This window comes from Aulonocara stuartgranti (genome assembly GCF_965226115.1).
Source record: "Aulonocara stuartgranti genome assembly, chromosome: 12".
Taxonomy (NCBI): Eukaryota; Metazoa; Chordata; class Actinopteri; order Cichliformes; family Cichlidae; genus Aulonocara; species Aulonocara stuartgranti.
In genome coordinates, this window is record NC_138948.1 from 12447205 (window position 1) to 12463387 (window position 16183).

The 16183-nt window shown below is 39.5% G+C and overlaps 2 protein-coding genes across 2 annotated transcripts; both read right to left on the bottom strand.

The window, feature by feature from the left end:
• Nucleotides 1–365: 365 nt before the first annotated feature.
• Nucleotides 366–3298, bottom strand: dusp2 (dual specificity phosphatase 2). Its single transcript, XM_082554556.1, has 4 exons — nucleotides 2664–3298; nucleotides 2238–2356; nucleotides 1874–2093; nucleotides 366–1315 (listed from the first exon to the last, which is right to left on the bottom strand). Exons 1-4 carry the CDS (start codon nucleotides 3049–3051, stop codon nucleotides 1098–1100), a joined length of 945 nt encoding a protein of 314 aa, XP_082410682.1. The 5' UTR covers nucleotides 3052–3298; the 3' UTR covers nucleotides 366–1097.
• Nucleotides 3299–6219: 2921 nt separating this feature from the next.
• On the bottom strand, nucleotides 6220–16139 carry izumo1 (izumo sperm-oocyte fusion 1). Its single transcript, XM_082555554.1, has 11 exons — nucleotides 16034–16139; nucleotides 15756–15825; nucleotides 11671–11933; nucleotides 11441–11515; nucleotides 11201–11284; nucleotides 11059–11079; nucleotides 9741–9830; nucleotides 9364–9491; nucleotides 9002–9152; nucleotides 8037–8205; nucleotides 6220–7606 (listed from the first exon to the last, which is right to left on the bottom strand). Exons 3-11 carry the CDS (start codon nucleotides 11870–11872, stop codon nucleotides 7525–7527), a joined length of 1002 nt encoding a protein of 333 aa, XP_082411680.1. The 5' UTR covers nucleotides 11873–11933; nucleotides 15756–15825; nucleotides 16034–16139; the 3' UTR covers nucleotides 6220–7524.
• Between the last annotated feature and the right edge of the window lie 44 nt (nucleotides 16140–16183).

Consider the following 16183-nt stretch of genomic DNA (forward strand, 5'->3'; position numbering starts at 1 on the left):
CTAAAGCGATTCATGTTAGTTGAATGAGAGGATGTGAAATTCCCATTGCTGGCTGTTGAGGTCAAAAGGGACTTCAGACTGTAAAACCCACTTGCCACAGGATAATCCATGAAAACGCTCAGCAGACCAATGTTTTTTAATGCCTTCTGATTCAGCAAGAGCAGCCGAAAGCAGCAAGGTCAGCGTGTGAAATTATGCATTTGTAATGCGCTCTGAAAACACTGAAATGCACCTGGGACTCGATGGCCTCATTGTTTTGTCTGTGCGGTGAACGATGACTGGATTAGTGTGTATAAGTAGTACAAGTAGTGAGATGTGGTGGACAGTAGTGTGTAAAACTGTTTTTTCCGCTCACACGGTTTTCATATGTTCCAGCATGTTTTATTTCAGTGGAAAAACAGCAGGAAGCCAAAGGTATAAAGTGCAGTAAGAATTATTGATGTCAGTAACACTGTCATAAGAAATACTGAAATAAATAACAAAATATATTTACACAATTAAAAAAAACAAAAACAACTTTTTCCAGTTTGAGTGTACCAATCTGTCTCAGGATATAGAATGATACCAGCTGTGGTAGGTGCATTTCTAACTTTCTAAACGTGAGAATAATGAACTATTGCTATAAGAAGATAACACAGTGTTTCCTTACAAAAGACATATCATGTCACAGTGGTTAAAAGTGTATGAAAATAAGTCAGCCCTTCCAATCAATCAGGCACAGAAGTCACACAAAATAACACACCTGCACGTGCACACACACACACAAACCAAACAGGCAGGCACAACTCCACTCAAGTATAACGTCAGGGAAATTACCTCATAGCTGTTCCAGCTAGCTGGCTCAGAATCACAGTTTTTCATAATGTTTCCATGACACTGTGGTTTACATTGCTAAAATATAGCATTTTCAAAATATGACTGCAACCATGTGATGCCAGCAACACATTTAGCTTTCCTCTGAATGTACAAAGTGAACTTTTCAACAGTACCAACAACACATTTATGCATGTGGTTTGAGTCCTGGTAGTGCAGCGAGTCCAGCGCAATATGCCAAGAGGCAGGAGAGTCAGTTAAATTTCACAGATGGATTTGTGCCTTTATCCCTGACACAGAACATCAGTCTCAAACTGCAGCAGCTGTCCCATGAAAGCCAGGTTTGGCGAGATGACGTGACGCCGCTGCTTGACGAAGTCGAACGCCTCATCCAGCCGGACACGTTGAGTGTGCATGAGGTAGGCCAGACAGATGGTGGCTGAGCGGGATATACCTGCCTGACAGTGCACCAGCACCCTTCCACCGCTCTGCTTCACCGAGTCTATATGTGGAAACGGAAGAGAAAGAGACAAAAACAGGAAGAGCAATCAGCATACCGTGCTTCATTTCACATCGGCGGTAATGTTTTACGAACAGACAGCACAGAAAGTTGGGCTAAACGAGCTGTCACCCCGGAAATGAGCGTTCAGTCACTAGTCACTGCTATAATGGAAGTTCCTTTAAATCAAATTCCACCTTCCCCTGAACTCAACTGTAGAAGGAAAGCTGGTCAAAACAAGCTCATAAAAACTATCAGGTGTTAATAAACTCTTTCATCAAGCTTAAGCTCCATAATCCAGTTGTTTTGTAACCAGATCATTAATGATTACATTCTTGGTCCCCAAGTGTAGGACTGAAAATGGATTATGGAGTTTAAGGTGCTTAAAATTTTATAGGTTTTTATTAAAAAATACAAAGGGGAGGCTTATTTAACATGGATTTAATTTTCTAAGTGGGCCTTCTATCTTTGTTGGAGTTTGGACTGACATTTCTGTGAGCAAACACTGGACTGGACTCTCATTTCAGAGGTTACATACTAACACAGTTTGGAAATACTCACCAATGAATGCAATTGCGGCAGAAAAGCAGGCTCTGATGTCTGCAGCCAGTGTGTCCTCCACAGTGAGTCGCAGGTACTGAAACTCCCCTTCATAGAAGTTGGGACAGGTGGAGGACACGTTGAGCACAGCTGTGATGCCGGCTGCAGCCAGAGTCTCTCTGCGGGATGAGTGGATGGCACTGCCCAAAAACAAGAAAGGTAGCAGCTCCACGGGACCATCCTGCAATTTGACAACAAAAACAATCACTAAACTGTTTCGTCTCGTCTTGTCTGTGGCTTTTCATCACACAAAAAACAAAACAAACAATCAAAAACGTTTTAATTGTAATATTCTGTTTTTAAATATTAATAACTTTTAGCTCACCTGATCATACGCGGGTGTCCTCCGGCCTGTCACTTTTGGCTCTGGCTCCACTGCGCAGTGATTGATGGTTGAAGTGTAGCAAAGCTCCGGATAGGCCTCAGAAAATGCCCCAAATCCACCTAAACAGAGGTCACATTAGTATGAGGTTAGCAGTAAGCTTTCAACACGTCCTCTTTAAATGTATGATCTGTGCCAAATAACAACAATGCTGTTATAAACATGAACTCTATTTAGAATTTTTTTAAACGTTCCTTTATCGTTTTGGTTGTATCGAAACACTTTTCGATCAAATCGATCATGATTGCATGGATGATCGTTAACGACTTAGTAATTCATTAAAAAACACGTCAACAACAATTTTATTAAACTATTTAAAAATAAATATATATGCTTTTAAATGGATTTAAACCGTCTGATGCTTTTTACCTTGCAGAAAGCAGATCTGCGTGTGAACTTCGTTTTGCAGGGCGGTGAGCAGCATCTGGGACACGCTCTCCGCCTTCAACTCGGCCATGGAGCTGCTTCTCTCATCCACCACCACCACTGGGGAGAACTCCCCACTCTGGAGCCGGGCCCTGAGCGTCTTGTCCGGAATGAGCCACTCCAGAGCCACCACTGAACTCTTGGATCTACGACGCAGCATGGCGTTCCAGTTCACGTTTCGGGACTCGCAGATGTGCGCCAAGGAAAAGTCGAGAAACGGTCTGCAGTCCAGCACCACGCACCCTGCAGAGGTGTACTGTTCCCGGGGAGTCCTAAGTATGTGAACCAACTCGTTGCCAGTTATTTCCAAAGGTTCGTTGATTGGATTCATTGTTGAAAAGTAGTTGAAAGTTAAGTTAAAAATAATAAATTGTACAAAATAGTCAGTTTAGACAGGTAAAAAGAAAATCCCTAAAATTATAATATATAAGTTGTATCAATTTTAGATGCAAAAAATTTTTCAAAGTAAAAGACTTAATATTGTGAGTTCTTGTTGAACTCTCCTGCAGGCCGGTTACAATCGGCTCTAGGTTCATAGTTTCACTTGTTCATTGATAACGGCTGCGCGGTAGGCGGGGTCGGCGCCACCCCGCCTATTTTCCACAGTAGGAACAACGTCAGAGGCGGAACGACCATATTTGGTCTGGCCGGCACTCCTCATATGGACACTGACGTCAAGCCTCATTTTCCTACCGCGCACGTGGTCGGAGTTTGGGGTTATCCCGTGTTTTTATGTGGAATGACGTTATACTGAGAGCTAAAACCCTCCCTACCCGGTCGAAACGCCTGCCTTCAGCGGAAAGACTGAAGGCTGAGTGTTTTTTTTTCGGCGTAGATTAATCCCGCACCACCGTGTTTTTCTGTTGTAGGTCCATGCTGCAAACATAAAATGTCAGCACTGACAATGTTTTTATTCTGCTGGAAAATTTAAAGCTGCTCTGTGGAGTATTTAAAAAAGCATAACTAAAATCTCTGCTGCACTGCAGACACGAAAAGCACAGACATTTTATTATTTAATTATGATTCAGGCGTGTGGTAGTTATGGATTACAGTGCATGGATTTCTTTTTTTGCAAAGGGGCATTGGGAAAAGTAGGTTATTAAACACAGACCTATCCACTTCTGATGTCCAGTGTGTTTTATTTCAAGTATGATACAAGAAGTAAATGTTTATGAGAAATTCGCAACTGCATTTTAAAAGGTCAGGTAATTTCCTCAAACTGCATTTATTTTAGCTGCGTCTGTGGTGTGCAATGAGAAACATGTGGGATTAACTCTGAATAAGCACTAACCATATTCATCACAAAATAGCACACAATAAATTTTTAATAGGTGAATGGCGGTGGATGGAATGACACAAAGGAAAAGACATGATGCACTTCAGTTACGAGAAACTTTTACTCAGAAAATACAGGACTATCCACAAGTTTCAAGTCTGCCCTCATTATATAAAACTGCTTTGCTCCCAGGGAGTTAGAATTTCTTGAAGCAATGTAATAACAAAATCTTGTAATAATGTAATAATGCTTTAAAGTGCTGTAGTGGGCTGGTTCGGAAGACTTTCTGGAGGCCTTTCAAAGTTTTTCTTTGAACATTGGCTGCTTTTTTCACTTCTTTTTTATGTCCTTATACCTGAACGGCTTGACATTCACCTATGAATCATTCAAGCACAAAAGGCACCTGACTCAAAGGATATGTAGACCCGTATTATGTCTACACATAACAGGAAACTCAGCAAAAAAACAACAACTTTAGGTCTTGCCATTAGGCACTTTGGTTTTAGATTTTACATCAGGTTTCCCTGATGTATAAATCATGGCAATCCTTCTGGCACTTAAGCGCGTACACTATATTACTCCGTTTGTGTCTAGGGACCCAATCCTTGGGGTGGACCAATTTTTGGCACAACTTATTTTGGGGTCAACAATTTATTAAACAATATTTTTCAGGTTCCAGAGTAGTGGTAACAGGTTCATGTCAAGCATGGCAGACAGCAACTACAGTATGTCATGAAGTGTATCTTTGATGCATGAGCTGGAAAAATATATATTTTTTGAAGATTTATTATTTACTTTCCATAAATAAATAACAGAAACTTATAAGAAAGAGGATATGGATTTTACCATTTTTAAGCCAAAATTGTCCTCCTTGTGTCCTGGGGGTTAGAACGGTTTCTCCACCAACTGGAAGGTCGGGGGATTGATCTCAGACTCCTCCAGTCCACATGATGAAGTATGAGTGTGAGTGTGTGAGTGTTAGAGAGCACTTAGGTATATATAAAATGCTGCATGAATGTGTGTGTGTGAATCGATGAGTGAGACTAGACTACATAAAAAACAGTCCATTTTTTTGATTTATGTTTGCACGTTTCAATAACCCATTCCCAATTTTTCTAACAAATCATGAAGAGATGAGAGATAATTCATGACTTTTGCACAGTATTGTATCTTTAAAAAAATGACATATTGTCAGACTTACAGTAACTTAAAAGCATTGTGATCAACAAGAGAAGTCACAAATTAGATGGAAGTCTTAGCAGAAACCTTTCAGACTACTATAGAAAAAAAGTGCCACCTCTCAATTTGAAATATAAAACAATTTATTTTCCTTTTAAAGTTAAATTTTAAATATCACACAGTGCAAACTCTTTGTTTGGGGGACTGAGCAGCAGACTGATGGTATTCATGGTGAATGGTTACAATGTTGGTGACTTCAAAGCCTCCTTCATGTTGTGTGTTGGGGGGGGGGAACCTAAACGAACTCTGGATTTTGTGTTCTGTATTTGTCATTATCTCAGCAGTCTGAAGTACATGAGCGTAATTGTGGGCTCAAGATCTATTAATATCTACACGTCAATATGATGAGAAGTGAATGTGTTTGCCACTTTTGGTCAGATCTGATCACACCATTCAAACACATTAACCTCATAACAAACAATAGCTAGTAATTAATCATAGGATTTTACATATTTAGTTGTGAATATTTAACTACTGATAAGCACCCAAGCACTAAAGCCAAGTTTTAGGAGTATTTTCTGATGCTTTTATTAAATTATTTTCCAATAAAAGTTGTTATGGCAGTGAAGACAACAATCTTGAGGTCATTCCACAACTATAGGTCACTGATGTGAAAGTATATTCTATGTGTAGTGTGGGACGGTTTTTATCACGAGGTGTAATCTGACGTCTTTGTCCTCGTTTCCTCATAACCCACATTAAAAATCAGTCTGCCTTCCCACAGATCTCTCCCACTCAAACCTCTGACTCCACTTTCTTCTTGTTCCTACTTCCCTCTTCGCCCTCCCCTGTGGCTGCCTGCTGCTCTTCCAGAAGTGCTCACACTTTGTCATTCCCTCTCCCTGCTGAGGCTGCAATTTCAGTCCACAGCAGTATGTGCACACAAACACTCAAACTGCACACTTCATCATGGCTGTCAGTGAAGTCGCTGAGCATGCATTTACAGTAGCCTCAGACTGCATATTAGGTTAAAAACACACACATATAAACCCACGTAGTTGTAAGATTGTGACGCGACTATCTCTGCGTGAGGGTGTCTTAAAGATTTTTTTTCAGCTTTCGCCCCCATGTCAGTGAGCCAGACAGGAAACAACACCACACATACATCCTGTCACTATCCAGACAGACCACAGCCTCTCTCTTTTTCAGCCTCCGCGCACACACCCCCTCACACTGTTGCGACCTTTGTTTCATTTGCCTTTGCTCATAACCCAAGCCAGCTTTCAGTGATTAAAATACGCTCATCAGGAATTACCCTGAAAACCTGAGCAACGATTCACCGGTGACTTCCAATTGGCAGTGACTCATACAATATCAACTGATTGCTTTCATTTTTAAACCTTTCACTTACTTTTCTTTGTTACCAGTCATGATCTCATGTGACACAATGGCAAAAGACAGGTGTGAATTTGCTGCTGTTGTTGATGATTCCTTAGCGCCTTTACACAGGAAATTTGGTTTCACACCAACATCCCTTCGTATGCGCACAACAAGACAAGAAGGCAGTCAGAAGCAGCTAAATGATACGTGACGGACGTCGAGCACTGGCGTTGAGATCATGACCGAGCCTGTGTGAGGAGTAAACAGACTATATTTGAAACCAAAGCAGCTGATATCATCAAGTGTGGCAGAAAACAGAATGACTAAAACATGAGTAATAATGCAAATGCTAAAAAAAAGGGGGCTTTTGACCTTATTGTGTACTTCTGAATGAACAGATGAGTAACTAAACATTAGTTGAATCTTTGATGAAAACGTCTGCTCCTGGCTTTAGCCCCCTCCTTCCTCACAAGGGGATTATCCAGGATTAATTGGATGGCTGTGGTTAGTAATCTCTGAAAAACACTGCAATCAGGGAGATTTATCTCATCCCTGATTCCTCTCATAAACGCCCACGTGATAACAACATCGCTTCATTCAGGGGGAACGAGAGAAACATAACTGTCTTCCAGTGAGCTGTTGCTTAATGTCGAGGGGTTTCTGGGGAATTTCTGCATTTCTGAGTTCAGCTGTGTTGTATAGTCTGGTTTTGTTAATCCGCAAACTTGTTTCTTGGCTGACATCACTTCGCTTGATTCCTTTTTCGCGTCTTTCAAACATGACACCCATGTCATGTTTTGTCTCACTTGCATGTCGCCAAAATGTATTCTCACTTCCACGTGATTTCTAGAAATGACATGGCACTTTCTGCTGGGAAATTTATTTCACTGCAAAACAAAACGCCAAACCTGAAGTGAAGAAAAACCTTCCTGTTATTAAAGTGTGTTTTTACTGTACTGAGTTCAGTTATCACATCATGTTTTCGGTCCCGTTTTCCTCCTTCTTCCTTCTCCTCAGTTCTGTTGCTGTTCTTTGCTGATTCATCATCACGCTACAAGAAAGGATTACACACGAAGCGATTTAGTTTCTTTTTTAATTGCTTTTTTGTTTTTAGATTGTGAAGACAGAACTACCCATTACCACGCAGAACTTGAGGTGGAAATCTAAGTTAACACCTGCTGCTAAGGTGCCGTCATCACTTCCTGGAAGAAGTGACGACACTTTCAGAGAAAACAACTTATCGGCGTAATTCACTTCAAATGTAAACAATGACCTTATTTACGTAGACTGATATTGCACATGGGATCGCTTAACAAATTATAATTCAGTCCTCAAACTGCACTCGAGCACGGCCAGTCCCTTTGACTTGCATTATTCAGTTTGTCGTGCTCTGACTGTTCTGTGCTACCTTTTTCACCTCCACCCTTCCTGCAAACCTCTTGTCCCCTCTTTCTCCCCTCCACCCACTGGCTGTGTCTCACCTCAGGACAACTGCGAGTCCTACGCTTGCTGTCAGAGTCAAAGCCGTAACCACAGCGATGAGTGGCACAAGCAAGGCCTCCGTAGGCTGAAAAGGTGAGTAGCTGTCTCCATGAGGCAGGGAGGGCAGAGTGACTAAAGGCCAGTGAGTCTGGTGAGGCAACGATATGACTGTGAAGAAGGAGGAGAAGAAGAAATTTCCCTTGAAATTACAGTAAAGGCGGCTGGATTTGCCAGCTTTTGTCTGTTAATTTATGTACCAACCATCACTTTGCAATTTTACATTTTCTTACTTTGTTCTTTTTGTGTACTTAAACATTTACATTGCTAAGTGTCATTACACTAATGTATTATAGTATTAAAAATGGCATCAGCAGTTAATTCAAGTGTATTGACAAATAACACTACATTACTGTACCAAACTGTACCTGAATTTTCACAAAAAACTGCTGTGGTATAAGAATGAAAGCGTTTTGCAATTCTGTGGAAGTCCATAAAGAAAAAAAAAAGAAACAAGAATGCAGTAAAAAAAATACGAGGAAGTCCCAAGATTAAAGAGAAGAATATTACAGAAACAACAAACAGGTGTAATTAAAAAAAGCCCCAAAATACAGATAGTTTTAGCACTTTTCTGAACATGCAGTAAAGTTGTTTCTTTTATAATTTACTTCTTTATTTGTTGTGTCTTAAATGACCTTTAAATTTATTTTTAGCAGCCCTCAGACCAGAATACTAAAATCTGTGACATTTACTGAGGTAAGAGACAACAGCCAACAACATTCTGTGTAAATTATTAGAACTAGATGTATATTAATTCAAGTTTAGCAACTCAGAATGTACTTAATGGTCAGTTCTATTTAATACAGCATATCTAACTGCTGGGATAGGCTCCAGCACCTGGCGAGCCCCTAAACTGGAAAAGCAGAATAAAATAGATGAGTTAATGGATGGCTGGATGTATGTGTACCGGTGAGTGGGAAAGTGGCTTGATAGAAGATGGTCCCATTTTGGGCTTGCAGGGAGCAGCGGTATGTTCCTTCTTCATCCAAACGCAGTTGATTCAAGACAATAGATGAGTCTTCTGTCACTACCAAGACACTGAAGTCACTTTCATTCATCTGTGTTTACAAATTAGGAAGGAATAGTTTCAAGTTAGGGGTGTAAAACCGTCAGACAGTAAATATGTATGATACTGTGGAGCTGAATATGGAAAGAAACCTAATACAGAGACTACAGATGAATGCAGATACTTCAAAATGTATCTATATTGAAGTATTTAGGTGTCTTAATGTTTGTGCCTTCATTTGTCATCAGTGATGGCAATGAGACCTTATCAGTCTCTGATGCTCCTGGCACCCAGGAGTAGTGGTACTCCGGTCTACCCAATAGAAGACGGTGCCACGGAAGAAAACAATTCAACAAAGCCTGGCCTCCTTCCTCAGCCTGCACCGGATACTCTGGACAAAGGTTGAGAGGAGGGAGAAAGTGGGATCCTCCATTTGTCTGAATCAGGATTACTTGAATAATCTTTTTCATTAGTGTCTCACATGGACAGGCAGCAGCAGTCACTCGCGTAAGCACACATTTATACACTCGTGACATCATATATCTTTGCACTCTAAAGAACGGTGCAGTCCCAACACATAGGAATGACTCCTCCTAATCCACTCATGCATTAACACGAGAACAAATAAATTAAAATATACCACCACAGTCCTGTTGTCCAGTCGGAGAGGGACAGATGTATACTTTGTAGCGGCAAGAGACGCAATCCATTACTCTTCTAATTAGAAGCCCTGATAATGACACACAAACACACCCTCTAAAATAAATACTACATGGATATAAAATGATGTATAGCAACACAGAGAAAAAAAAATCATGCATAATACAGTTAATATATATTGCACTTATGTAAAAGGGGTTTTAGAAACTTATTTACAACAAACACATAACACACATTACAGAATAGACACATAGGCAAAACTACAGTACGGATGACCTAAAACAGCAGATAACAACAAGTACAAAATAGAAAAAGGATATTTGAAAAGTATAAAGGGTGGAAGACTGAAGTTTAACATCAGGAAAAAAAAGGCAGGGAAACCTGATAAAAATAAAAATAAAGCCAGTAGGAAAACAGAAATGAAAACACTTAGAAACACTTTCCATTACAAGTGTTTGAAATCAGTTCAAAATACTTTATTGTAATGGAAAGTGGGGGGGACATAACTAGAGATCTAACAGCCCCCCAGAGTGAGATGGAAATAGTGAGCACCCCCCCACACACACACACCTTACTTACTTTTCATGCCATTTCGTGCCATTAATAAACAATAGTAATTGTATGCTATAGGATTAGTCCCCAGACTGTGGGAGCAGGTCATATGATCTCAAAATGACCAATAAATGATTTGTATGAGTTTGATTTTATGAAGTTTGCTGATATTCGCTTTTGTAATTTTTTTTTGCAGTCTTCTGGAGTCGATCCCAGCTGTCATTGAGTGAGAGTTGGGTATTTCTGGGAGAGGTTGTCTGGTTGTCGCAGGGCTAACCCAAAGATGAACAACCATTCATGCTCACATTTACACCTACAGTCAATGAAGAATCACCAGTTAATCTAACATGCATGTCTTTGGACTGTAGCGGGAAGGCGGAGTCCCAGAGGGAACTTCCAAAAGCACAGGAAGAACATGTTAACTCCACACAGAAAGTCCCAAACTCCCTGATGGACTAAAACTCGGGACTTTCAAGCGATGGTGCTAACCTTTCTAGCCTACATATACTGAACATTAAATTGGTCCTGGTACTGATCCCTATGAGACCACACATTTTTCTGGAAAGTATGCAAATCAAACACCAAAATAAATAAATAAATGAAAAGTCATTGGTTTGTCAAATGACAGCAAAAAACATTTTACAGTTGTCTCACGTCTCTCGATCAAAGTTTTACGGTCCACTGTCACTGGAAAAATCTGTATGAGTCACTCTTAAAAGATCATTTGTCACAGTCTCAGTACTTACCACATATGTTGGGGCATAATTCTGAGGGAAAGAAAAAAAAGATAATAAATGATCTGAAACTAATGCATGTTTTTCACAGCGATGACTTACAAAAAGTTTATTGCCTCATACTTTGCAGAACCCCGACTGTTATGCAAATTACCACTGGGGACGAAAGCATCCAGATGTTTCTCTAAAATCTTCCTGCCTTTCTCCATGATCTGAACAGCTTCAAATGTTATAGATCCTTAAAAGACATTTTAACATGTTAATACTTTCAGTGATGATATAATGAAAAGTAATAATGGCCTTCTACATGTTGGAGTGTTTGGGTGCGTTTACAGCTACTGTTTATTTCTGAGTGGAAAGAATAAGAATGATAGATTGTTTTTTTGTTTCTCACCAGTGAGCTTGGTTTTCAAGAAGCGATCAAATTCACTCTGGTATTCAGTTTTGGCTCTGTATAGAGTAGTGGGATCTAAGCAAAAAAAACAGTGCTATTTGGTTTATTTTGATCATTTTAACTGCTTTACACTTATATTTTAGTTTATTTATAAGTATTTATAAATTTACATCTTTGGCCTGACATTATCGGAAGAGAAGAACTACGATATAACAGTTTCCTGATCTCACCAATGACCCCCTTTCGTTCCTGACTGGTCTCTATGTAGGTCACATAGGCTTGGTCACAAATACTTTGCAAGTCGAGCTGGTCTTGCAGAGTGGGAGCAGACAAGATGAAGTCCTCGTGCATCATTCGGATGCTGCGGTCGCACTGCAGACAGGCCCTGGCTGCAGTGACACAGCAGAGCAGGGACACCAGCATCAATGGCATCTTCCCTCTGCAGCTGAGTTTTCCTCTGCAGAATGAGTCACTTTGGCTCCAGTGAAAGCTTCTGAAACACAGCTGCCAAATATCATTGTCCCTGTCATCACCATTTCATCTGTTGCTCTTATTGAAATGGTACTTTTACAATTACTGCTGCTGTCATACTATTACTCCTATCACATTTTCTGCTGTTTCCCTTTAACCATGATTTGGCATAGTGTTTGAACCATTCTGGCTATTTCTTTAAAATAAAAATAAATTGATGAATATGTCCTTAATAATATGAGAAATTAAAATAATTTTTGTTGATCGCCTGGCCAATTATTCATTAGATTAATCAGTTTAAAATAAAACTGTGAAAAGCACCTTCGAGCTTCACTAAAACCCCGACTAACAATCAAAGCCAAAGAGATTTAGCATAGTAAGACAAAGAATATCAGCATCATCACACATACAGTCATATGAAAAAGAAAGATTTCACGTGAAACTATCCAGTCCTGTGGGAAACTAAGTATACCCCATGAGTCAATAGCTTGTAGAACCACCTCAACAATAACTTGAAGTATTTGTTTTCTGTATGACTTTTTCTGGCTCTCAAATCATTGTGGAGGAATTTTTGTCCCACGCTTCTTTACAACAGTGCTTTCATTGAGGTTTGTGGGCATTTGTTAGCTCTTTTAAGGTCCTGCCACAGCATTTCAGTCTGGACTTTGCATGCCATTGCAACACCTTGCAATAGTCTATATCTTTTTTTGTCCCTCTGTTATAAATGCTGGATCCTAGACTGAACGGAGCTGAGCACGATCACCACACACAATTAAGTGGAACTGTGGTAAGGTACCAATTTGGAGTCCATGTCTTGTCCTAGCTTTTAAAAAAATAAAGCACAAAAAATGAAAACCTTGATTCTTTTTCAGCCCTTCTGTTGGAGATTTGCTGCTGTGCTTGGGATCATTGTCCTTTTGCATGACCCAGTTTTGGGCAAGCTTTAGCTATCGGACAGATGACTCTAGAATACTTTGGTATACAGAGGAGTTCATGCTTGACTAAATGACTGTAAGGTGCCCAGGGCAAAACAGCCATACATCATTTCATTTCATTTGTTCATTTATAAAGCACATTTTATAACAACAGGGCGTTGACCAAAGTGCTGTACAACATAACAATTAAACAGTGACATTAACAACAACTGATAATTAAAAACAGATTAGGATAAAAGAATTGGTAACGCTCCTACAGTTTCGAAAGCCAGAGTAAAAAAATATGTTTTAAGATGCGATTTAAAAAGAGTAACAGTTGGGGCCTTTCTAATGTGGAGAGGTAGATCGTTCCACATTTTCGGTGCCACAACTGCAAATGCCCGATCTCCTCTATGAACCATCCTAGACTTATGTAAAGTAAGGAGTAGGTGATCACTTGATCGAAGGGCTCTAGAGGGCGTATACAGCTGCACAAGGTCAGACAAATAGTCCGGTGCCTGGCCATTTAGCACTTTATAAGTTAAAAGTAAGATTTTGAATTTAATTCTAAAACGCATTGGATGAATTAATTTGTTTCTCAAATGTAAGTTTGATATCCAAGAGAACCCCCAGGTTTTTTACATGCGTTTTAACAGCACATGTTAGGTTACATAAGTCCAAATCTGGGGCATTGAAATTACAGCTTGGTCCAAAAATAATTACCTCTGTTTTATCCTCGTTGAAGGTAAGAAAGTTTGAGGCCATCCAGGTTTTAACTTCGCCGAGACATTTGACTAACGATTCCATGGGCGTAGAGGTGTTTCTATTAAACCGAAGATAAATCTGGTGTCATCGGCATATGAGTGAAAGCAGATGTTATGTTTCCTAAAGATTAGGCCTAGGGGCAACATATAGATTGAAAAAAGAATTGGGCCTAATACGGATCCCTGCGGGACACCACAAGTAAAAGGAGCTGGGGAAGAAATAAAATCATCAAGGCTCACAGAAAAAGTCCTCTTGGAGAGGTACGACCTAAACCATTCCAAGGGGATACCTTTGATACCCCTCCTTCGCCATTCTTGGTAGCTGGTACGAGGTGCTTGTGCTGATATGTCGTGTTTTGGTTTTCATTAAACATGGCGCAGTGCATTATGGCCAAACATCTCCATTTTGGTGCTATTTGTCTTTGGACATGCTGTGTGCTCCCATATTCTTTTTAGAGATGGGGCTTTCACCTGGCAACCCTTCTACAGAAGTCACCTTGTTCAGTCTTCTTCTAATTGTGCTGCCATGAACTCTAACATTTAACATGCTACAGTCTGACATTTAGCCCTTGAGCTCTTTGTAGTTTCTCTGAGTTTCTCTTGCTTCGGTGTCCAATCCTATGAAGGTTGAAGCATTGTGTTACGTATCTGAATGCTCCAAACTGCTAAACATTCTGCTTCCTTAGAGGTGCTCCCACTTCCTGCTGCTCAATTAATCAAGTGTTACTTAACCTCTTAATTCCTAAGGAAGCAGTAACATGCACTTCGCTTTTCCACAGGAATGCCTACAATTCTTTTCTATTCACATGACTGTGAAAAGAAATATCCATTAAACAAAGAATAACTTGCAAAATAAATAATTTTAATTCAAATTGTTTCAGGTTAACCACAGCCTTACTAAGCTGTACATTACATTAAGAGTCACCTTTAAAGTCACTTGACTTCTAACCACTTAATAGACAAGCTCCATTTTCATTCTGTGGGCTGTTTTGAAGGTCATACACTGGGCTGGATCCTTCTGACTGGGTGTAGGGAAGCTGCATTTTCTTTCTTAAATAGAAAAATTCAAGTGCCGTCTTGTCTGACCTTGCCCTGCTGTGCTAAACTACATCCCTAGATGGTGAATTGTCTTGCCAGTGCAAATGACTCACAGGAGATGCATATATTTTTAAGCCTCTGCCTAGTACCTTCTCTATTCTTTATTATTAATATCATTTGATTTTCTCCAGGGAATATGCAGGAAATAAGGAATCAATGACTGAATACTTAAATTTCACAATACTTAAATTTCACAATTCTCTTACAAAATTGTAGTTACATAGAAATGGTTTGAGATTTCTGTTGGGTTTTTTTCATGGTGTCAGTTTCAACTGCCTTTTTTTCCTGTTTTGTGTATAAAATTTGGTCTTGCTTAGAGTTTACTGTCTATGACCTCTGCCTGGAAATAAAGTCAAGGGTTGTTTTGAGTTTTATCTTTGCCTTCTCCCTTAAAGCAACCATTCCTTTGTGTCTGTTACTCTGTGTCTCCTAATTGTTTGGATTTCAGAGGCAGGTCAACATTTAAATAAATCAGAGTTAAATTTTACCTCTGCTACTTCTTTATAAACATTTTACTTTAGCTAGCCTACTAGTCAAATAGTAATCTAGTAGATTTTCACACTGGTGGTACAGCAGTCAGGCTATACAATAATATTATTATTCCAACTGAACTTCATGTACATATAAAAAAAAAGGCAAATTTTGGTTTATTTTACCAAATATAATATTATTATTCCAACTGAACTTCATGTACATATAAAAAAAAGGAAAATTTTGGTTTATTTGACCAAATATAATATTTTAGCTTTTTTGTAGACAATTTTTCTCATTTATGTTTTTCTATTTTTCTTTTTTTCCCTGTCCCTTGCGCTGCTGTAACGACAGAATTTCGCCAGTGTGGTATTAAATAAAATATATGTCTACATCTCTAGTTCTCAGTTCATAGTAAACTTAAAAACATTTAGAACATCAAAGAACTCACGGATATAAAAATAAGACAAGAGTCGACTACTTCGCCATGGTCGTGTCGTTCAGCTGCCCTGCTATTCATAGCTTGTTGCTGTCACCCAGCGGTAGAAAACCTCTTACAGCCACAATAACATTATTGTTCGCTCTCGATGATCTCACCTCTGTGGTCTGTTCGGGAAGTAAGGCAGTGTACTCCAGTTGTTGTTGTCACAGGGTCGAAGACGGTAATCTGTGGTTACAAACAACCATCGTAAAAAAAAAAATACAAAATACTAATAATAACAATAACACCCCCCCCCCCAATCCTCACACACATTCACTACAAGTTGAATGAAACGTTTGAGATTTGAATTGTTTCCACGGACAACGCTAGCACCAACGATTTGGTAAGGAAAATATAAAAATTTAAAAGTAACGTTAAAGATAGTCAAAATAACCCCTTCATTTTGCCTTTCTCTTGTGCGTTTCACATTGTTCGCAGCCAGCAATAAACAAATTTGAAGCTGTTTTTTGGCTCTGTGACGATATTGTTCTCACACTACATTTCCCAGAATCCTTCCGCGCTAACTTGTACACGAATGACAGAT